Genomic DNA, 24960 nt, shown 5'->3' with positions numbered 1-24960 from the left:
CCAGCAGCACATGTTCTCTGGGGAAATAAAACGTAGCAGGCAGCAGAAATGGAAATGACCCCCCTATACTGCAGCATCACAGTGCTTAGGGCCATCCCTGGAGGTGTTTAAAGCCAAGCTAGCTGGGGCCCTGGGCAATCTGATCTAGTACTTGATCTAGTGGCTGGCAATCCTGCCTGTGGCAGGAGGGTGGAACTTTATGATCCTTGGGGTCCCTTCCAACCCAAGCCATTCTATGATGCCATTTCTGCACATGTTCTGCACTTCCTCTAACATGACTGGCTGAAGTCTGAAGCACACATGCAAAAAAACCCACTGGTTTTTAAACACTGAACTCTTTTTTTGTATCCATAAATACCAATAATATGGAGCTTAAAAGAAAAGATATTTCTATGTATGTGAAGAACTTCTCAGGCAACAAAACATGCACTCCTAGCCTACACAACCTACTAAAATTGACCTGACACTCAACCTAGGAACATCTGGGTAAGTAATTATTTTTATATCTGCCTTTCCCTCAGATTTCTTTCCAAGAATTTCAACCTCACTGCCACGTATAGTGCTTTAAGTGTTTCAGATATTTTAAATTATCATATCCTATGAAGATTCCACATGTATGCATTGCTTATTTACAGGTAAAACAGAGTCCATTACCAGCATGCTTTTCAGAACTATATTATGACATATTTAAGAGGATAAAAGCTTCCCTGCTGAGGCACTTAAAGAAATGGGCACTCTAAATATAGCATCCCAAGAAGAGCAGGAGATCTGTTGTGATGGATAGAATGAGTAGCAGGTAACAGCTTAAGCACTGCAATTGAAAAGAGATTATGAAAGGTATTATCTGGAAAAAATTAAGTCTTGCAGAAAAACCTGTGAGATTACTGCAAAAGAATATGTACACGTGTAAAGCACAGTGCATCAGTCAGCATGCTGGGTGACAACGTATCATCAAAGGACACCTAAAAAACATCCTTCTGGAAGCTGCAAAAAGTGTAAATAAGCTTGATTTGTATGGGGTGAATTCTGCCTAGGCTAAGAAACACAAAACAATCCAGTTGTAAAAGGTTCTTACACAGGAAAAAAAAAAAAAAAAAAAAACAACCTTCACAACACACAGGAATGTCTCTTCTCCTTATGCACACAAACCCAGGACATACAGTCATCCTAGCTGTGACAGAGCATAGAAGAAAACAACCTGGATTTCCAATTAGTCTTAACTCTCAGTAGTAATAAATGTATCCAGGTCCCAAAAAAATATTACCAGCATTCTTAAGTATTTTAGTCAGAATGCACAAATAATGAAATAAATACAATTTTAACATAAACTCACTGTAACATGATGGAAAGCACAGCAATGACAGCAGAGTAGCAAGATCCTAGGCTGCAGTAAGTAAGGACTGCTCAAATACAACAGCCACAGAAAGAAAGGAAAGAAACTACTTACCTTTAGAAGGCCACAGGTAGGCAGGTATCTCCAGCAGGAAACCCTTACCTTCACTGCCAACCCTTAAATGAGGTCTGGGAAGGGGTGGATCCTGGGTCCACCCCTTCCAGTCACTCAGGTGCATTACATGCAGCTGAGCTCCCCTGGGTTGGCCCTGCCTTGTCACCAGGTGCTCAATCACTGGGTCAAGCTGTGACTTAGCATTTCTGCTACATGCATCTAAAACAAAAGCCCCTCACATAACTTAAGAAAATTATCAGGACTGTAATTTCCAATCTTTGGAAACAACATTAATTATATGAAAACATGTGTGTTTTCTTCACATTCACTCACATAGCTTAATTTAGTTCTATACAGTTTTCTCTTAAAACGCAGAAGCAGAGTATGAAACTAATCCTGAAACAAATACACATATATAAATTGGTCAAGCACTGGAACAGGCTGCCTAGGGAAGTGGTGGAGTTCCCATTTGTACAGATGTTAAGAGATATGTGGATATGGCACTAGTGGGCATAGTTAGTGATGGGTCTCAGTAGGCAACAGTTACGCACATTATGCCCCATGTGCTTAATGTGCATTAATTACTTTTCATGATATAATAAATAATTTTCATGATGGGCACTCCAACTACTTGCAGTGCAAAAGCAAGTGTTTTTCATTACCTGATCCTGTGATTTCTTTTTCTTCTTCTTCTTCCCCCAGCATCCTGAACTCTCTGCATCTTTTCCATTGGCATCACCACAGAGTAATCCATCAAGCTCATCTGTTCCCATCTGCTGTCCCTGAGATGTTTCTGCAGCTAGCCTGTATGAGAGGTTCCTCAAAATGCACACACAGTTTTCAACGGTCTGAAAAGTGTGACAAATAAAGCACAACATAACAAACAAAAGAAAAACAGAAGTTAAAATACTTCCCTTGCTCATTCTGTATACAAAACAGATGAAATATATTTGACCTTTCCAGATACATTTTCCCAGTACAATTCTTATCTACTCATTTCTGAGTACTTCCTTGGTAAACACTGCTTAAGAGATTTAGAAAATCTGGCAAGGTCTCACACATTCTTTTATGGAGGAAAAAAAAAAAACAACACAAAAACAGTCTGGGCAATATTTTTCCACGAGATTTTTACTGTCATTCTGAACTTCATACTGGAGCCTTATGTGAAACAGAAAATGACATGAAATGAAAGTGGCAATGGTTTTGTATGTTGGTTTTAAACCAGAAATAACCCTTATTTCTGCCATCGTATCTGTGATAATTGTCAGAACAAATGGGTTCCAAGTTCTGTTTCAGAAGTATTTGTAGCATAAACAGATTAAGTTTCTGGAGGCTAAAAAGCAAGACTATGAATTTCAGTGGTCTTGATGTTTTTACTGCTTTTAGCTAGGCTGCAAATAATTGGTGAACAGCTTTTCCCTTTCTTGTATTTGTCTGCTAAAGGGATTGGGCCTTCTGTAAAAGATGCTGCTGGGAATTCTGAAACAGACACAGTGGAAGAAAAAGATGGCGTTGGTAATTCAGCATAATTTCTGCAAGTCTAAAAGAAGTTCATTTGAATCCTATTCATTTAGTTGGTTCAGTTATGAGAAGAATCTGCACTTAATTTTATGAAGGCAGAGAGAACATGGTTAAGAAAAAGTCATTATCTGCCTGTATTTATTTCAACGGTTCCTAATGCTCTATGGAGACAGAAGCAATAGTCACTATATTCCAGCTCTGTTGCTCCACTAACCCAGAACAGAATGAGTACGAGGTTTCAGCTCTATCCTACTCTGCCGTATTCACCAGCCAGGCAAGCAGATGGAGCTGCATTTACTTCCATGTATTGTATGAGCTTATGCCCTGTAATATTTGGAAAAGTTTTTGAGACAGCAAAGTTCTAGAGAAGGTATTAAACAGACTCATCTAGATGGGATTTTATTTTAAGGAGATGAAACTTCAAACTAAACTTGCCCTGATTTGAAATCTCCAGCCAAACATCTTTCCTACCTGAAAGCTATCACCTTGTAGTGACCACAATACTTTTTAAGTTTACTACCTTTAACTTTTCTTTAATATTTCCACATTTGAATTTTATTGACTCTTGCTAATAGTTACTTCTGTACAACTGCAACTTGCTTAAGTTGCAACTTTGTGTTGATTAAAGTTTGACATTTTATTGCCCCCTCTTATGAATATTAATTTTCACAGTGTAAATTCTCATTCTGTAAAGAAAACAGTTTTAACTGAGTCTACTACAAGGACAATGTTACCTTGCAGTAGGAACTGATAATGCCTCAAATGCAACTGACACCTTTGCCATTTGGATGAACTCATACAAGACAAGAAAGTAGGTTTTACTCTTTCTGATTTGTAGCTCTGAACTTTCAATGGACCTCACATTCCTCTTTCCTACAGATATTTCTTGCATTTCATCATGAATGGCCACTAGATTAAAAAGCGATTTAGAGGCAGTTATTCAAATATTAGGTTTAATTAAAATCACTTTCAACTTTGGGAAAAGGATGCAAGACCTACGGCTACAATATGGTGTTTTGCATTTAGCTGCATAAGTGCTTTATGTCATAGTTAAAATCCTGCTAGACAGGAGGTTAAAACTAATCAGGCAGGGAGAATAATTCTTCTCTCATGTCCTCATTTCTTCCTCTGTATCACAGCCTACAGATTTTACAAAGTCGTAACAGCTACAAATGAGAGCATAAATGCAATATTTTATATTAGTGATAAGAGGCAAAACAGAGAGCTTACTGTGCTCCTTATTTAACCCTTTTAATAGTATAACAATCTTGAAATCAGCCCAGTCATTTATGAAGAAAGAGCAGCAGCGAAGCTGTGAGAAAAGCAGCAATCTACTTCCTCCACCTCAATCTACCTCCTGGTCTGCTCCACTGAAGCTCCCTGTCTTCTTTCTTACAGCCAAGCTGAATCAGGCAGGCTTGACACAATTCCTGATTCAGCTTTCCCAAAGCTAATGAAGCTAAAAACACCCCTTTGTTTCCAAGCTGGTTTGTGGGAAGTGAGATGAAGTGGTGGGAGGCAGCTGGAGGTTGCTGGATTTGCTCTGGACCCTGATGCAAGCATGGTGAGTGCCTTGTGGGTTGGCCTCTTCTGGTCATTACTTCACTAAATGTTTATTACTGGAAAGGTGATCCTAGACCTCTGAATTGTGGTGGGCTTTAGTTATTTTGCCACTAAACCTGCACTGCATGCTACAAACCCTTCATTATTCCTCCCTCCCTACCAAGTATCAGCAGTTTTATTCTGTTTGGTTTAGTTCATGACCAGAAAATTTTGGAGATTTTCAATTTGCAAGCCATCAGAGGTCCAGGGACAACTCTGTAGAAGATCGTTCAGAAATGCGTAGCCGGAAGGCTTTAAGACATTGCTACACTGAAGGCTTCTCTTATGCAATTTTTAAGGGTTGGCAAATTGACCAAGATTGCTGGAAGTGCTTTAGCACAATACAATGCACACAGAAGGTAATTGAGGCTAGCCTTTTTTTTCCTTCTTCTATGGAATACTTAAATGTATTTGATGTACTACAACTCTTCAGCTTTTAAGTCCTTGAATTCCTTTTAATTAAACAGTGCCGTCCACCTTTGAAGAGTCCTGTCCATATCCTAGTACTTTCAGAAAAGTAATGCTGACATAAATATATGTCTTTAAAGTTACTGAAAGCATTCATTGATCCTCCTCAAAGAAGATGTCACACTAGTAGCACTGTGAAACTGCTTATTAATTGCCCACTTGTTTTTTGTTTGTTAGTCTTGTAAGCCTACCACACTGTTATTAGTTCTGCCTCATACTGGGTACCAAAAATCAATTTCAAGGTAAACCTGGCAGAGTGGTGTAAGGAAGTTTACATGGAGTATGACATATTTGCTCTTCTTAAAGTAGTTACTTTGTCTGATAACAATCACAGTGAGAGGAATGCATGCTTACCTGTACACATTACATAGCTAGACACAAACCCAATATTTAGCACACAGAAATGTACAGCTCAACAGAAGAAAAAGAAAACAATGCTCTAAACTACTATTTGATAAGGCATCCCTTGGGACACATTTTTTTTAAACTATTGCTTTATAGCCCTCAGGTATGTTGAATATCTGGATTTCTTGCTCCTGAAAAGACAAAGATGACAAACCTTACTATCAATTTCACTGCTCCCCAGAGCAGACTGGATCACGTACAGCAATGCATCTGTCAGGCCATCACACTCCCTCATCCTTCTGCGGGCCTCCTCTCCAGCAGAGCTGACATTCCTGTAAGGCAACAGCAAAGGTCACCACCTGCATAGCTTCCGTGCCCACTGCCCCTCCTAAAACATTCTCACAATTAACATCAAGCTACAACATTTGCTTTTTTCTCCTTTCATCACTTCAGAGCTGTGAATAATGAAGACAGCTGTGAATGAGCTCTGGAAATGTAACACAGAGGGGAGCAAATGGAAGGCATCAGGTCCTCCACAAGAAAGGGCTGAGATGCCAAGCAGCATGCGCCTACCTGAGCTGAGACCCACAACTCACTAAAATTTGGAGAAGAGCTGATAATTCTTGTTGTTTCTCTTTTTTCTCTCTCTCTCTCTTTTTTTTTTAAAGAATGGCTTTTATATTTGTGAAGAAGTGTTTTTAAATGTGCATTTGTACATATAAATCAAGCTTTGAAAAGTCTAGAAGTTTTGCCAAAAACATCTCTTGGGATTTGAAGAGTCCAGTGGTTAGGGCTCTTAACATACAAGAAAAAATTACCAAAGCCTAACACAAAACACCTTGTTTCTCATTTTACATGAGTGCTTCCATTTCTCTCTTTTGGAGAGAACACTGATGCTGCAATCTTCTCTTTGTATTATTATTTGCAAGTTATTTCACACAGGGCCAGAGGGCTTTCTGAACATCTTTATAAAAATATAACTAAAAATCTAATGAATAACGTGTCATAAAATTCAAAATATTGATATTAAAAGACAAGTATGTATGAATCTGTACATATAAATAGAACCTGCGCTTGTTAACATCAAGAAAAAGTGAGAAAAACTGTATTGAGCAGCAGTTCTGATTTGGAAATGGGCGAGTTGGCAATCTCCTCCAGTTTGGGGGCAGACATCCCTCTGCTGAGGTGCTCATCTGTAGCTCCTCTCTCCTCACTTCCAAAGTTTACACAAAGGAAGAAAAGAAGCATTCACACCAGCCCTAATTGCCTAGTATGAACATCTGGAAACGGAAGAGAGGATGCTGGGCATTTCATTTGGGAAGAGGGCAAGGCACTTTCTTCCTCTCATACCATCTTAAATTGTCTTGGTATTAAAGACAGAAAGAAGATGAGAATCCTGGGAGAAGAGAATGACTTTTAGGAGGAAGGTGAGAGAACTTAAAGTCTCCTTTCAATTCTTACAGTTGTCCCTGTTCTGCCTCCTTAACATCAAAAGAAGCCTTTCCACTCCAACAAAGCACCAAAGATTTTTCTGGATCAAATACATACACCATTTTACAGCTATAATTGCATTCCCACACTGTCCTATTTAGTCCTGCTCTCACATACAAGCTGCCCCAATTAATTCAACACTGTTCCATTCATGCATGCAGTCAGTCCAATGGAAAACATAAAGCCCAGAAACTGTAACCAGAACACCTTTAACTTCTTAGCATACAAATTCATGCTTTCCATCCTCCTAGAGACTCTTCAGTTCTCCTCATGCTGCACATCAGAAATGCCTCCTATTAAGGCATTGCTAGTTTTGTGTTGTTTCAAGATTTGTGTGCTTTTGCTCCTCTTCTGGTCTCTAAATGGAACGCTTCTTCTCTTTCCCTGATGCTATAGGACCAGCAGACGAGGAATCTTCCTCCAGTTTAGGATGCCCTCGACTATCATCCAAAAAGCATCAACTGGAAAAAATTTTTCATTGGATCCCTCTTTGATGTGATGGAAATCCTCTGACTTCCCCTTTGGGTGACAGAAATCAGGAGATAAAATTACAGACTATGCCTTTTGCAAACTGTGCCCCTGTAGCACTGGAGACTCTGGCTTAGGTGTATTTTGAGTAGACTGTCCCCTTATTAAAGGCAGCAACTCTGCTTGTAAGTACAGCAAAAAGCAGAGCCAAGGATCTGAATACTAGAGATGGAGAGTGGTTTGAGAGGAGAAGGGAGGATTTATGGACTTCTTTCATTGGAAACTCCTACTCTCTGATAAGATAAGGAGAAACAGAAAGAAAGCTGTATCCAGCCCTACAAGAATATTGCACAGATTGTTAGTGATGCGTTTCCTTGCAACACTATGTATATATGTAATAAAAAACCCTGAAATATTACTGGATCCCTTTAAACAGCAGTAGTATTTTACATTACCATTGTCTGTCCAGGTGTCTTCCATTTACAGGTACATACACTGAGTACAAGCTTTCAAAACATACAGACTTGTGCATCACTAGAAACAGAGAGGTATATTCTTCCTGATCTTTTCACAGAGGTGATTTCTTTTTCTCTCTAACATGGACAAACATCGCCACAGCCTGACTGGAAGCCTCTGAGCTCCTCCCCAAGCTCTCTAGAGACTCCTCCTCAACAAGACAGCAACGCGGACAACCTTATAGTTTCTGGGCACTGAGCTGTCTGCCACATTCATTTCTAGCAGAGGAAAGAATATGGGGCCTTTATGTAGAAAGAGTAGGGGCACATCTTGCACAGAAAATGCATTTCTTCACCCTGTATGGAGGAGCTGCCGAGTTCAGTTCCTCAGCTTATCATCCTCATTATGCTCCAGTTGGTTCTGTAACTGAAAGGTGGATACACTGAACTCCCATGACTGCTATTCCTTTTCTTTTACAAGTCTCTATACAGATTCAGCACTGTCTCTGGAACATGGCTCACAGCTATTGCAGCCCTCCCCAGATCTAGGCCATTTATTTAGATTTGGAATAGCTTAAAAAACGGGACAAATCCAATCTTCACATCAACATTTAGGCAGAAATAATTACTTGATTATTTAAAAACAAATGTATTATACTATCTAACTATCGCCATTTCACCTCTGTTGAAGGAAACACCCCCAATCCTGTAAATCATTGATGAGTCCTTTCCTACAAGGGCTCTATATAACCACATTCCAGCCATGAAGCTCTGCAGAAGAGAAGCAAGTCCCAGGTTACCTGAACTGACAAGGAAAGCACTCTGCCATTTTCTTAATTTTCTTATTTCTAGTCATTATCTCAAACAAGCTGCAGTTGGCAGTGTGACAGGGAGTAAGGCATGATTTGTCATTTGTAAATATACAGGTCACTGTGCAAACCTTCAACTGCAGCAACAGTATTCTCTACCCCTGGTAAGATGTCTCACTAAATAAGAAAAAAACTTTCCAGTGTCAATCTCCAAATAGTTTAAAAGTGAAACCATGTCATCCAGAGATACAGTGTACTGGCTTTCAGGAAAAAAAAAACCAACACAAAAACACCCTGTCAACCCTGGCATGTACCTTAGTTTTTCAGTATTTTTGTCAGGATTTGAGGTGATAGAAGATAGGAGGCACTAAATAATTTCCTTCTTTTGCATCATTTTCTATACAATATCCTTATGATTATAACTCAGTCCACCTGACTTATCCAGGGAAGGGAGATGGAGATCTATGGAAAGATGATATGGAAAGCCAATGTGCTGAGAGACATCCTCTGTGGATATGAGACATTACAATCTTTGACATCACACCCAATGATAGTCAGAACTCTGAAGTTATTTTAGTTATGAATAAAAAGTATAGTTTCATTTCAAAAAGTTTTGAGTAAGAAAAGTAACTGTCACAGCCTCAATCTTTCCATCTTTCTACTTGACATAATAGCCACAAACAAATGGAGAGTTTCCCAGAAAGTAATAAAAGTTTATATGAACCAAGAACTAAAAAAATATCATTAATGTTGTGGGAACCAAGTTTATGTTTCACTGAAGATAGCTAGCAAGGGAAAAGCCCTCAGGAGAATAATGTATAATGAAGTTGCAACTGAGTGGAAAAAAATGCCCAACAATCATTTTGAGTGAGGCAGCAGGCAGATTTTGCTATTAAGCTCACACTAATTCAGCTACTAGAAAGCCCCATATTGGAACATGCAAAATAACTCCCTCCCTATGTGCACACTTTTGTCATCAGTATCGTACCCAGAAGAGCATTTTCAGCCAGCCCTGACCCATCTACATATTACCTATTCAGCTATAAACATGGACTAAGTGCATAACTTCCTGTTATTATCAATGCTTCTGCACTCCAGAAAGAGCTATAGTCCTGAGAGCCAAAAGGCAGTGGGCTTCAAGGGTGTCAGGTTTGGATGGAACTATCCCTGTAAGGTGCTCTGTATGAACTTTGCACACTGTGCAGGGACCTGTTCTAAGATGAGGAACCATCTCAGAAACGAGGACCACCTTAATTGCCTCTAAGTACTGAAATTTGCACTGATAACATGCTGTGTGTCACCTATCTCAGAAATCTGAGGGACAGCAGAATGAGAGAAAGGCTGAGTACGGTGACCTGGGGGATTGGAAGTGCCTATGAAAGAAGTTGATAGACTGTGAGAAGAGTTCTCCTGAAGCACAAAATGATGACTCACAGACGCAGTCAGCACTGGTAAATTGATGAAACATTCTTAACTTCCTGCTCATTAATTGTTTCAACTTGGATAACCCTTTGGAGCATGCAGGGATCCCAGGAGGTAGACTGTTTTGTGATGCACTTCCTAGTGATCGCTGCTTTCCTCCAAACACAGGTGATCTGGGACTTATGTTGCATTACCCAGGGCTTTGCCTAGTGTCTCAGACTATCACACAACTTACTGTGTGCTGTTGGCCACCAAGTCTCTGGACTGTGTGACGTGAAGGCATCTAAAGCCCGTACTCAAAGCATTTCTTTATGTGGATTTTACTCATAGGCTCAGTTTGAAAAGAACAGTCCTACCAAATCATTTGGCAAGTTGTACCATCACTACCGGGTACTTAAGGCATACCAGAATGTGACAGGGTCACTGATGTTAGGAGCCTGTTGGATAAGCACAAACACCCATCTGCAGTTAAGAGATACAAGCTGCCTTGATGTATCCAGCCATAGGACAGAAGGACAGAATGCAAGTTCTTCTTTTGCTTTGGGAAGAGACAGCTAATTGAAATGAGCCCTCATTTCATGAGAACAACTATCAGTGATGCAGTATGCCAAGCCTGACAAAGTGTCCAGGCTGATGCTCAGAGAATGTCATGAACACAGACTCAAGTACAACCAAACAGTTGAGAGGAGATGCGACTATGCGTCAGGCTTTGTTCCTGCCTGCTGCTATTCCAGTGTGCAGGTCATGAGGGAAGACCTGCCTCTAGAGCTGTTGGTAAAGCTAGAAGTAAACAAAAGTGTATATACAGTGTGACTATGAATGTGTACAAATGAGCAGCAGAAGAGCAAATTAAACTTTCGTGCTCCAGAAATATATCAAAAGCACCATGTCATATATTGTCAAGTAAGACACTGGCTCCTGTACTTGAATTTGAACATAAAAAAAAAAAAAAAAAAAAAAAGAGATTTATCTTAAGTTTAAGTAGAATTTCATGTATTTCAGGATTTACTCATGGCCTTTTGTCCTATTACTCATTAACATCACGATGATTCCGGTTGTGTCTGTTTTATATCCTTCCATTATGTATTTATAAACATGGATAAGGTCCACCCTGTAACATCTCTGTTCTGAACAGTCCCATCTCTCTTATCCACTCCTCTTACGAGAAATGCTCCAGCCCCTTTATCATCTTTGTCATTCTTTTCTGGACTTCTTCTAGTATGTCCATGTCCTAGTAGCGATGAGTCCAGGCCCGGATCCAGCACTTCATATGTAGTCTCATTAGTGAGTAGGGACATAATAACCTCTCCTGACCTGCTGGAAAAGCTCTGCGTAATGCAGCCCGTAGTACAGCCTAGATTAAAAACGACCTTAAAGACCATCTAGCTTCAACCCCTCTGCTATGTATAGAGTCACCAACTCATAGACCAGGCTGCCCAGAGCCACATCCAGCCTGGCCTTGAATGCCTCCAGGGATGGGGCATCCACAACCTCCTTGGGCAACCTGTTCCAGTGTGTCACCACCCTCTGTGTGAAAAACTTCCTCCTCATACCTAACCTAAATCTCCTGTCTCGGTTTAAAACCATTCCCCCTTGTTCTTCATGTCTGCTCTTCTCCATCTATAAGTGGTCTTCTCTCAATATCTTCTATAGAAATCAAAGTCACAAAGATACAGCCCTTTGCCAAGGGCAATTCAAAATCAACAGTGCTGAAGACTGATGACAGATCGAGGACTAGATAAGCATTTTCACGATTCACAGATGAGAACCAGACTCCATGACAAATCTAATCCATGCCAAAACCAATCCAGTCCTGAAGCCTAGTCTCTTGAAATGTGCAAAGTATTCATTTAAGAAAAAGAAAAAACCCACCCCAAATCAACACTACCACTTAAAAAAGCCAAAACCCACCAACTTTCATACTGTCCTTATCTCCATGCTGCTCTTATAAGCTGCCTAATTTTATTTTGGCATGATTGGTAAAGCGTTTTCCTTCAGTGTCAAAGCCTTGTCTTGGTGGCAGCTGGCATCATCCATTCTAGGGTAGGCTGCAACAAGTAGTTATGATTCTTTAAGTAGGTCTGCAGTGTAGCATATGACTTCGTAACAGCTGCTATTTTTTTCTGCTTACTTCCAGCTGTTTCTATAAGCATTAAGGCTCTTTGCTGCAGAAGTCTAATATTATAACACTGAGAGCAAAAAGAAGCAATCACTATTATGCACATTATCAAGAAAGTGTGCTCACAAACACAAGCAGTCCAGTGAAAACTACAAATTTTCAATAATTTTTATAATAGAGTAGACCCTGAGTCACACTGGCATATCTGTAAGCATGCAGTGCATCCTTCACACATGTATTAAACACATTAAAAGGAGCTTCACTACTGTAACTTCTAGAGTCTAGACAAATTCTACTTTTTTAAAATCATGATTTGTACACCAAGATCTTTTAAAATCATCACTTACTGATGAAAACCAGACTAGCTGATGAGAATCGCTGTTTCTCAGACATCATACAAATGTAAACAAGTTAATAAATTAAAAAATAAGAACACAAGATGGCTCATTTTCATTATTCCAAGTTTCTAATTGCTGGGCATTTTGTGACTATTTAGTTTATTGTTTGGAAGTAACAGTAAATGAAAACAGATTTTTTAGTGACTCCTGCAGATCCTCCATGCAATTTTGTCTGATTTGAATGACAGTCCACTGCAGTGTCATTTAAAAAGAACAGGACGTTATACCACTGTACTAAACTCAACTATGACATGGAACAGTATCTCCATGAAAATTTCTTGTTAAATGCCTTCAGTACCAATGATAGCCTTCTTCATTTATAAATTAGTTTACAGACTAGTAATTATTTATCAGTGCTGCCTGTGGATAACAATAACACAGGTTTTGAGGCAAATTCTCCACTACTAATTAGCATCGCTCAACTGCAATTAATGAAGCAAGAAAGAATTTATATCAACAAAGAATTTGGCCCCAGATCTTCTTCTCTTAGGTATTAGTTTCATTTTAAAAGCATACTTTGCAATTAGGCAAACATCTGACAGTTCAATGTGGATACAGTCTTGGTTATTAACCTTTCTATCAAAAGCTATGACAGTGTGATTTAGCTTTGATTATTCAGCCATACCTTTCCTTTTCAAAACATCAGAGCAATTAGCCTCCCCAGTCAAGCATTCAACAGGTTCCTTTCATTATTATACTTCTGCCTTCCTGTTCAATCTTCAGGCTAAATGTAGTGTTCTTCTATGACCACTCAGCATGATCTGTGAAGCATCTGACTTCTAGCATCAGTTTTTGCTATTTTGATATGTTTTTGAAGAGATAACTGGCAGGAAAAGAATTCACACCACTATCTTTAAAGAACTCTCTTTAAAAAAAGAAGAAATTACAACATTTTCTGTAAGGATTCTGTAAGGATTCATGGCACAAAGAACCACATCTGAAAGAAATAACACATGGTTCTAACCCCTCCACTCATGTTTTGTGTTCCCATTTGAAGTGCAACTTCTATTTAAATACTGCAGACAGAATCATATTCAGCAAATACTTTAAATTATAGAATAAAAAAATCCCAACTGCAGCAAATTTCTGATTTTTCATTTCTTCGACGTGCACCTGGTTGCATAAGATTCATTGCACTTATTAATGCTTAGCTGTTTATCCACATACCATTGTTAATGTGCTACCTGCAGGAGGTGAAATTCAGCTTGACCACTGCATTCACTTGGTTGGCAAGAGCTGAAATATAGCGTCACTTACTGCCCTTGGGAAGAAGCTGCTGTGGTGCAGACTCTGAAGGTCATAATTGGAACAGCTTAAAGACGCCGATACAAAGACATTTTTCTCCATTTTGAACAGTAACATTTCAAACATGACTCTTTCCTAGAATTTATTAGGAGGCTTTGAACAACAGTGGAGCTCTACATGTGTCGCAGCCCTTTTGCACAGAAGCGTGCCGAGACGGGACTGACCCTGGCTGGCAACTAAGCACTGCTCTGCCACTCACTCACACTCAGATATGAGACTGGAAATGAATAAAGAACACTGTAGCCAATCCAGAAATGAAGAAAAAGGGACTTCTATTGCCAGTAAAGTCTTTTCTGTTTCTTCTTTGTACGAGGAAGCATAATAAACTGGTCAGTCCCAACAATTTACAACAGCTGCCTTATCCAGTGAAAGTTGTATACATTAAAAGGAGAAGGGACCAGCCTCTGTGTAATTCAGCCTTTATTTTTGCTCAGACATACACTGTGTAGGGCCAGTTGCACCCTGCAAATCTTAGGTCATCATTTCAATCCCTAATGACAGTGTCTGAACTGTTCACTGCCACCAGACCATGCCATAACCATGTCGCACAGCTTCTCATTTTAAACCATCATGGTATCTCAGGACAGGAAGGATGCAAATACAACATTTTGAAAAATGCTGTAAATTGCAGCAAACTATAATAAAATACAGACCCTAAGGACACACAAATAAATAAGATATACTAGGAGGAGTAAAGGGGGCTGATTCACAATCCCCCCCAGATTGATTGATAGCAATTCTTTCACTTTTCAAAATACTTTTCACCGTATCTCTAACAAAAGGACTTCAATGAAACTAAGTAACCATATCTATAATTAATAGATAATTGTTAAAAGATAGGAATTGAATGGTCAGTTCTCACAATGGAGGGTGGTCACAAGTGGAGTGATTTATTCATAAGCTATCAGGAACAGGAGATGAACAATGAAATGACAATTTGTTGAAGATAATAAGTTATTATTCGGACTAATAAGACAAGTGATAACAGGGAAGTGCTGTAGGAGAGCTTTAAATTTAATGCAGATAAATGTAATGTGATATATTCGAGAAAAAAGATTTACAAACTCCTGTTCTACTTCTTGATTTTCCTTACAGTATGTTGGATGCATTGCTGATTGCTAAAACCTTGGGGTAGTAACATAGATCCATGGAAAGATGGCAAAACACTCAGCAGCAGCCAAATGAGCAAACTGGGCTGTAAGGCATATATGGCAAGCTACGTAAACTATAACAGTGAACAGTACTGAACTACAGTATGCATCACCCTTATTACGGTAGGCAACTCTGATCCTCTCATCTCAAAATAATACAGCAGAACTCAAAAAGGTTCAAGAGAAAGGCTACATACTTCCACATAAGGAAAACATTAATAATCCAGAACCCATCAGTTTGAAAGAGTGACAGATAAAATGTGGAGAAGAATACAATATAATGTATTTATTATGGTCACAGGCATAATAAAAAAGGCAAATTGAAATCAACTTTTCACTTCAGTTGGAAAAGTGGATGTCATCAGGTGGAAGCAGACAAGGCAGGTTTAAAATAAAGCAACATCCTTCCCACAAACAAGCAATATCTGACAAAAAGTGTATTTGGGCTCAAAGAGAGTGAAGTTCATGGAAGATAATTCTACTAAGAGTTATTAAAACTCATCCTTGGACAGCAAAGAAACACGTAGGATAAGTGAACCTGAAATGGCACCAGCTTTATGAATCCAGAATTCTGGATTTAACCCTGAGAATTGCTTCGGGTCTCTTGCTTTTATGTACAAACAAAACAACAACACTTAGTTTCCCAGAGAGAACATGTAATCTCAACAGCCATCCAACAGAATAAGAAAGGGGAGGTGGACAGTGTTTCAGGAATGGCTTCCAAATCAGCGCTTAGAGCTGATGGTCTAAGAGCCACACCTTTCCTAACCTGTATACTACAAGGCACAGAACACTTCTCCACAAGGCTGATCACAAATTGTACTACAGCTAAACTGTTCCTTGCATGTGAACTATCTATCCAGAATTAGGTCAGGCACTTCTGTCCTATACAATGTCTTGCTAGAACTTTTGCATGGACCCAAAGGCAATGGAACACATTAATGCTGTTCATGCAAGCACTGTTCCTCATGCCAGCCTCCGCACAAATGGAGGGGCTGTTGGAGCATACTTTGAAGTACTATTGATGTAATCTCTTCTTTTTTTTTGGCCATCCACTCTAGTCACTGTGAAACTCAAAAATATTGTGTCAGATGCTTCACTGTTGCAATGCAGTCTCTCCTGTTTTTCATCTTCCTATACAGCTTTGTACCTTACTTAGAACAAAACCACTGATCAGACATAAATGGTTTTCAATTAACCTCATTATACCTATTATTTATCAGATTATTTTCTTTAAATGCTTACAAATTGGCCTATTTTTGATGTTCTTAATTGCCTTCCTCTACAGTCATTGTTCAAACAATTTCTAAAGTATTAAAATTCAGGTTATTTGTTCATCATTTCTGTGTCTACTTTTCTCCTCCACTTAAAGATGAAGACTGTATTTATCATGTTTAATCCTATGGGAAAATCTATCTTGCATGAATTGCACTAGCAAAAATAATTCCAGGACAAGAAAAATATATATATATTTATTTTTCATTGGCTGTATTATCAGGAAGATCTTGGCATTATGACAACATTTATGATAGCTATGGCAAAGAAGCAGGCAAAATGCTTTGGAGTTCAGAATAAGTGAAAATATACTTTCTGCGAAGTACAGTAGTTTACTGTGTTTAAAAATACTATTCTCACTGCGTTTATCAGCACATCTGACACCACTTGGTAAAATCCTTTACATGATATTTCTTTGATATAATTTTACATCTTTAATATCTGTACAAGAAAAAGATTGCTCTCCTTCCGTCAAAATTGTAACATTTACAATTGCTGGGAAGAAGAGTTTTCTTTCCTGCCTTTCAACTTGAGAAAAGGAATTTAGCCAACTCCATACAACATGTGAAATTCCTCACCATCCTCTGATGTATTTGACATTGTCTTAGATTTAGAACAACTAGTGCTAACAAATGAAAATAAAAACTCCTGGGTTTGACAGTTTTTTCCCCTTGGCTTAATCCCAGAGTAGCTCATGATTTCCAGGGATACACGTGAGCCTCTTCTCTGCACTCACAGAAATATTTGCAGTGACTGTTTTGATTGTGATCAAAGCGAAACTTCAGAAGCTAACATGGGATCAAAATACATTCCTGACCTGCTGCCAGGTTTTTCCCTGAATTGTTCAATGCTAGCATGCTAGTATGTCCTAGATACAGAATATATGCTTGTCTCTAGACTAATATGAAAGGACCAGACTATCACATAGAAGTAAGCATGACACATTTATCAACAGAGAGGTTTGCTTACTAAATCTTACAAATCAAAACATTTGAGAAAAAAATTTCACAAGAAATGTTTTTTGGAATCAGAAGAAAGAAAAAACAGAATAAAAGATTTCGGGTTGTATCTCTTGGAAGTTTATTTATTAAACATATTTCTTAAAGAACGAGTTTACTCATCTTTTCTTCCCTCTGTCAAGAAATGATGAACCCATGAAGTCCTGAGAGTTTGTACTATCTGGAGTCATTACTTGATCCATTTTCATCAAACACTTAGAATATGATCTCAGTATGCACTTAAGAGGTCTTCTCTGAAAGAACAAAGCTTTATCACCCCATAGAAGCAAAAAATTGAAAATGATTTGAAGACTACTATACGTATTTAAATTTTCTTAATCACTTGTGTGTCTTAGATTCCAGTGAACTTCAACTGTTACCCATAGATCCTCTCTTAACTGTGTGCAATTAAAGAACCCACAGTGTTTAAACTACTAAACCACCACAGGGACCTAAGCTCAGTATGTCTGCGTGTATAAGTCTTTGATTTCGAAACATTTAAAAGCATTATTATTAATACACTTCTTATAGATCAAAATATTGGAAAGTACTACTGCTATTTTGCTTTGGCTTTAGAATCAAGTGAAAAAGGTAAAAACCAAGATCAGATTGTAAACAGTGCAAATAGTTGTATTAAGCTGAGTTACCCATTTGAAAATCCTATGAATGAAGATTAAGTTCAGAAAAAAGCATGACTTGCCATAAGCAATCCTATCAGCCTAGAGGAACAAACAAATAGGATCATGATTGCTTAAGTACGATGACTCACCCTAACCTATAAAGCAATCTCTCTGTCACATCTGAGTTTCAAGTGCCTTCCTGTATCCCCTTATATTCTTGAAAAAACATTATCAGTGCAGAGCCTTGAGAAGAAAGGATGGTAAATCAGCTTTGGTTGTTGACCAATCAGATAAGTACAATTAATTACAACACCAGCCTGTTCGTCAGATTATTAGGTTCATCTCTTCCTGATCAGCTACTTAGAAAATATAATACAGAAGATAAGAAGAAGTCACCAAGCAGAACACTCGTACGAATATTAGAATATTGGAATGAAACAAATTAGGTTACAGCACAGCATAGAAAAGTAGAAGTTAAATATTTTCCATCTGTGTATGATGCTCTCATTGAATTGACAGAGTACTTCTCCAAACCTGAGAGGGATCTTTCTGCTCTGTCAAATTACACATTCTTTTAATTTTATATAAGCCAAGACTAGTTACTAGTCATTAATTCTACCTTTTATCTCACTATCATAATCCACTTGCTCTGTATTACCAGTATTTCCTTCGTAATATTCAGTTAGGCACCTTAAAATGCGTTTATTGCTTGCTCGTATTATTTCTTTCTAGTCATATAATTCATTTTTTATGACACTTCTCATGTGAAATTGCATTTTATTATTTCCAGAGCAATCTCTCCCCTCAATTTTATTCTTATATTTTAACTGCATTAGAAACATCAAGGTGTCTATGCTGCTTTCTGCTAATAACATCTCACAGTGTTATGATTTTTTTTCCCTAAATATCTGTTAAAAAAAGTCATTAAAATAAATTGCCTAATTGTAAAAAAATAAAATGTGATGCACAGTAAATCATAATTCTTATACTTGGGCTAAATTAGCCTTCAGCATAAGAAATAAATATGTATGTTCATGTCCTATTTTCATGACAGTTAACCTGAAATTGCCAGAGTGTGTATCCTACCTCAGATTATGTCACTTCATCATATCTCCAAACGGCTTTATGTGCATACTGAGAGATGATGAAAGAACTGACCCTCTAGCGTGCCCTTCAGCCTAATGAGTCATTGTGCATCACTGCTGCTCGAAATAACCTGTAAAAAAAGAAGGGAATCACTCTACCACAACCCTACTTACCCCATCTAGCCCATGCCACATAAAACAACGCACAAACATTCTTTACTGCTAGCAGTGTTGTCATTGCTCTCTATTCTTTTGGCTTATACCCCAGGGATGATGTCTGACAACTCAGCTTTTCTGCCAAAATGAACCTATTACAAAACTCTACACTGCTCGGTGTTGGTGCCCAACTTTGTCGTATGACAGAATCACATGGGAGGGGACTGGCAGCAGAGATTTAATTTTTCCCTTTTCCTTTTATCACAGACCCTTTGAATCAATTCACTGCTCCTCGTTAAACTAAACACCAACTTCAAACTTGCCATCAGTGCCTCAAGATGCTCACGCAAGAAACTCTTGCACGAATCGTTTTGCCATGAAATGTATTATGCTTGCCTTCATATATTCTATTCTCCCTTCTGCAAATGTATTTGTTTAGCACTTATTCACTTAGCATGTTACCATGTCTGCTGTGTCCTGATTCTTCCTATGTAAAAATTGAACCAAAACGCCTGCATGGAGTCAAAGGAAAGGATGAAAAAATTAAAAGAACAAAACAATGGACTTTGCCAGAGCTCTGTGCAGTCTTACAGAGGAATAGGCTTCTGCAAAATTATGTTCTTTTCCTTGTGATCACTTTTGTGTTTCCTATTTCCATCAAGTGTCACCTGACACAGGGGCATTACTGTGCACTCTTTGGGCCAAGGAGCACAGCGTGCTTATCTTCTAAAATCTGATGATTAAACTAGAAAAATAATTGGAGGTGTGGAGGAGGGGAATAATTATGCAAACAGAACAAGCAGATGAAGTTGAGAGCTGTTTTCAAATAAAAAGTTACTGTGGCAATGTTCAGCCTAAATCTCTCTGTAATCATTCTTACAATAAGGGATTTCTGTAGCTGTGGTTATTCTTTACTTGACAGATACATACATTGAGTGACAGACACTTAGCACCATCGGACTTGCTCCTGTGTGCCTTGCTTTTACAACACAGCCCATGCACAAATCTCACCTCTGCTACAATGCTATGATTGTGGCTGTGTTATGTCTGGGAAGAGTTTAATCACTTGTATGCTTTCTGTGCCAGTCAGAGACCAAATTAGCAAACTGTTAATTACAGTTTATAGAGGTGACTGTTCTTTTATGAATAAACACTCATTCTGATTTTGTAATTATTATTTTAACATTCTCGTTTAATTGTCAGTTACTCAACAACACAGCTTCCTCCAGTATAGAGCAAACACAATTCCCAGAATTACAGTAGAATTTCCTATGTTAGGTACAAGAGAGAACAAATTATTTAATGCAACTTCATCAAGCTCGGAGCTTATCCGATTTACATTGCCAAAGCTTTCTGAAATAAACATACTAATCCCAGATACCGGTGGATTTTTTTTCTTTTTTTCCCTCTTTTGTTTTCCTTCCTGAGCAGGTGGCTGTGATATAGCAACACTCCATCAAGTCGATAGCTGCATGTATCAAGCATCACAATGTTCCAGTTCCCTGAGCTTGAATTATCTCTGTGTCCAGAACAGGAGGTACACAGAAGGCCTGTGTGATTGCAAACGATAAACTACCTGTCTGCTGATGATGCAAGAATAGGCACCCAAAACGGTGGAATTATTAGTTACAATCAGTATTCTACATTTGTTGCCCTTCTATGGACACATTCCAGGGCCTCAATGTCTTTCTTGTAGTGAAGGGCCCAAAACTGAACTGATCAATTCAAGATGCAGCCTCACCAATGCTGAGTACAGAGCACAATCAAACCACTTCTATATTTTTTAATTTACCTCATCTTTTATGCACACTCACACACCTGTGACCATGGCCAAAGACAAGGATGTCACCTCAGCCCAGACCTGGCCCTCAGTGGGAACCAGCGCTGGTCTCCACCCCTGATTCTGGATTCTCATTTGGATTTCCTACTTCAGCTTTGGGGCTGGTTTGCTTCCTCATGATGCAGCCACATGGCTCGTGGTGCCTGTTGTGAGGATGCTGCTCCCTCAGCTCAGTCTGCCTACCTCCAAGGAGCAGCCCTGCTCTTGCTGCTCCCTGACACAGCTTAGTAGGCAGCTGACCTTCTCGTATGTGTTATTTCGGTCTTGAGGATTCTGTTTACAAATGGAGTAGTGCTTTTGGTTAAAGGTCTAGTATTCTGAATGCCTTAGGACCTGCATATTTAACTGGGCTAGCCTGAATTTTACCAGACTCTGTAAGCGTAAAGCACACGGGCTAAATCTGAGGTCCCCTGAATCTCAACTTCCCCATAAACCCAAAGCTCTAACAATGTAATTTTTTAAATCAGCTGTTCTTATACCTTTATGCATGCACACACACTGGATGGTCAGATCAGTCAGTCCTGCATCTTCATCTTCATTCTGTGGGCTCTCTCTGCAGGATGCTACACTGCTAAGGGCTGACATCCTCCTCTTACGCCTAGAGCACCAGAATTGGTGGTCCTCAGCCAAGGTTCAAGCTCTCTTCCTCCCTGCCTTGTGATCGGGATCAGACAATGATACAGGATTTGTTGGGTACCAGAGCTTCTCCCTGCATCCTCAGGTGCCAGCAATGTTTTAGTGTCCCTCTGAGCATGGCTGTGGGAGCAGACTTCTTAGATGCAGGAAACCGCATCGCTGCTTAGGTGAACATCACTGCTTAGGAAGAGCTGTATGCTGCGTTGCAGGAACATACACCAGCACTGATCTTTGTCACTGAACACATCAGTAACACACAGACTCTTTTGCTGAAGGAAGCTTACTGAAATGGTATTTGAATTTCATGTGTAGTATTTATCCCACACTGACTTCCTCTGGGAAGTTCTATCCTGACAGTATTCACTCAGAAATAGCTATTCTGCAACTCTTTGCTTTCTGCTCTCCTATTCCATAGGCAACTTCCCAAGACAAAACTTAGGAGGAGAATTTACCCGTTAAGACTGAGGCAAAATGGGTGTTGAGTTCTTTAATCTCTTCCCTTTTGCCCATCACAAATTTGTCCTCCCCATGAATCAGTGGACACACATTCTTTCTTTTTGCTTTTAGGATACGTACAATAGTAAAATTTCCTGCTGCGACAGTTTATGCCCCCACTTTGCTCCAGCTAGGCTTTGATCTTCCTTGTTTCATCCTCGAGTGTCAAAACTTTGTCAGGTATTATAGTTTCCATTTTTTTCTCTTTTAGTACTTCAGCTTGCTATGAAGCTTTCTGCCAGACTTTCTAGTCTCCCTGTACAACAGGGAGGTTTGTTTCCAAGTTCTCACTGAGGTTTTGTCTTGTTTTTTAATTCAGTGAGCACCTTTCTCCTATGAAGCAGCTCCAGCATTGCCTTGTGGCAATAAAGATCTGGTCTGCAGAGGTGCCAGATATTCATAACAGGAACTGACACCCAGAAAAGTCATGCATAGCCCAGATAAAGTGCCACATAATGACCAACACAGAATGTGGCCTCTCAGAAGGTTGCTGTTAGTGAGCAGTGGCAGCATCTAGATTCTTACGATCCATCATCAGACTCTTCTTCCTACTGCCTCTTGATTTCCTTTGACATATTTCTATAGCCTGTGTTATCCTTATTTTTCTCACAAGTTAGGATTTGCCCCAGTTCTCTTGCAATCACAGATTTGAGCCCTAGTATGTGCTTTTCAGGATGCTCATTCTAGTCCATTCTCCTCTCTCAGACAATCCTTCACTCAGAATCCATTAAGTTACTATCAGTCATAGTCTTCTTCTACATCTCCTATTCTCAGATGGAGCTGTGCACTCCTACTTGATTCCAGGCAACCACTTTACAGTGCCTTCCAACATATGCTTCCATTCAGCATTCCTAGTCCCAGATACATCCATCGTATGTGGTTCAGAGATATTTTCATGCTAATAGCACCGAGGGCCATAACAATTTCCCATATGTAACAAATACAAAAAAATCTCCAGAAGAACAGACCACACATTTTGGCTAAACATAACCTGCAATAGGAAAGTAGTTTTTCAAAATCTGTTGAATTTGTGACTGCCATGGATATATTGGTGATGCTGTCAGAAGGAACGATCAACACATCATGTAGATATGGTTAACAACCAAAGTTAAATAGGTAAGTATGCTATTACAGTTGAGAACTGTAATCTAAATGTATAGCTCTGGCCAATAGGAAGATTCTAGTGAATGCAACAGTCCAAACTGCTAACTGAACAAACAGATGCATAATAGTTGCTGGAGCTGCACTCATCCAGTGGTGCAAGCTAACCTTCCAGTTGCACTGTCAATGTAATTTCTTAGCCCTGCTGGTGTACCAAGGACTGACAATAGTAGTATTGCTTTTAGTAAAAGAGTAGCAGGAATTGTGCTGTGGCCACTAACATCACTACATGCAAACTCTTAAAACAGCAGAGCAAAGTATCAACTAGCATCTGCTGGAAACTGCTCTGTTTTTTTCTGCAGCTTTTGAGTATGAACAAATATTTATTATTGATAATATAAAAAATCATGTATATTTTACTGTACATTTGAGCTTCACAACACAAACAGAACATGGACAGACCTCCAACAGAGAGGAATAAGTGTGAAATGAATGGTTAAGCAGGAAAGAAATGAATAAGCTTAGATACCTGACAAGAGTTGCATTCCAAAAACCATTGCATGTCTACGCTATGGTTAACTCCAGCTATCCAAATGTCAACGTGCACATAATAAATCTCCTAATTATTAAAAAAAAATTATTAATAATTTGGAATCCAAGATAAAAACTGGTTTGGAGTTTCACTGTTACCCTCATAACACATTCCTTGATTTAAGAAAGGGAGGAGCCTTTGGTTAGCTTAGCTTTAAAGGAGAAACAGAAGTTAATTTCTTTTAGTTTGTGGCAGCTACTTCTAAGCTTTTGCATAAAGGAAGGTTGAAACATTACAGTTATCAAAGTATTAAATATATTCTTAAATATTTGTTTTTACCTACTACATCTGATAATACAAGATCTGGTTTGCAGTAAACATCTCCCAGACTCTCTGTGTACTAACTGGAAAATATTTTGATACATTAATTTTGCTGAAGCAAGATGAATTAAAGTTCTCACAAGCTTGGAGGAGAAAAAATAATAACCATCTCCAAGGATTACAATGCTTTTACTTTTTAAGCACTAAATCCTTGGAGTTTCAAGTATAAAGATCATCTAGAATAACAATCTACCCAAATCCTTGAAAAATGGCTAGCTCTATAACCCATCCAGTATCAATAAACCATAATGATAGGGTTCTTGCTCTGGAAAACTAACATTTGTTTACATAAATTACCACCCATTTAGTAATTATACTGTATGCCTGGAATAAGGTCAAGTAAACTGTAACCGTGGCAGAAGCAATACAGCATACATTATATAGTCTAGACAGAACTATGATGGAGAATTATGGAGGATAATAAATCAGTTAATGCTTTGCATGTGTTTCAGGATAGGCAGAGCCACAACACCAGAGTAAAAAAGTTTCTGCTAGTTAAGTCTCTTTCCACTCTCTTAAAGAAATACTAACAACTGCTGCTACTCAATCCAACGATGGTATCAAGAAGTATAGCATATATTATGACATACAAATGCACACACAGATGCACACAAAACTTTTTGGGTTATTAACTTGTAATTATGATATACTTAGATGGGCTCTTGAGAAACCTGACCTAGTGGAACATGCTACTATCCATGGCAGGAGCACTGAAACTAGATGATTTTTAAGGTTCTTTAAAATCCATATTGTTCTGTGACTATGATTCTATTTTCATTCAATTTAACAATAATATCAAGGACTTTAAATTATCTGTAGGTTTGGAGGAGCAAATGGTAA

The 24960-nt window shown here is 38.8% G+C and overlaps 1 protein-coding gene across 9 annotated transcripts in view; it reads right to left on the bottom strand.

The window, feature by feature from the left end:
• The window catches only part of CTNND2 (catenin delta 2), a 623362-nt gene that overhangs the window by 83329 nt on the left and 515073 nt on the right, over positions 1–24960 (bottom strand). For all 9 annotated transcript variants that reach the window (XR_001465252.4, XM_040695591.2, XM_015282257.4 and 6 more), the window contains 2 exons: positions 5598–5715; positions 2110–2295 (listed from right to left, as the gene is read on the bottom strand). Coding sequence is in view for 8 of the 9 variants with exons in the window: in XM_040695591.2 (XP_040551525.1) it covers positions 2110–2295; positions 5598–5715 (304 nt within the window). In the remaining variant the exon portion in view is untranslated. The remainder of the gene's footprint in view (positions 1–2109; positions 2296–5597; positions 5716–24960) is intronic.

Source organism: Gallus gallus, chromosome 2 (genome assembly GCF_016699485.2).
Source record: "Gallus gallus isolate bGalGal1 chromosome 2, bGalGal1.mat.broiler.GRCg7b, whole genome shotgun sequence".
Taxonomy (NCBI): Eukaryota; Metazoa; Chordata; class Aves; order Galliformes; family Phasianidae; genus Gallus; species Gallus gallus.
This window is presented reverse-complemented; position numbering and strand designations above follow the sequence as displayed.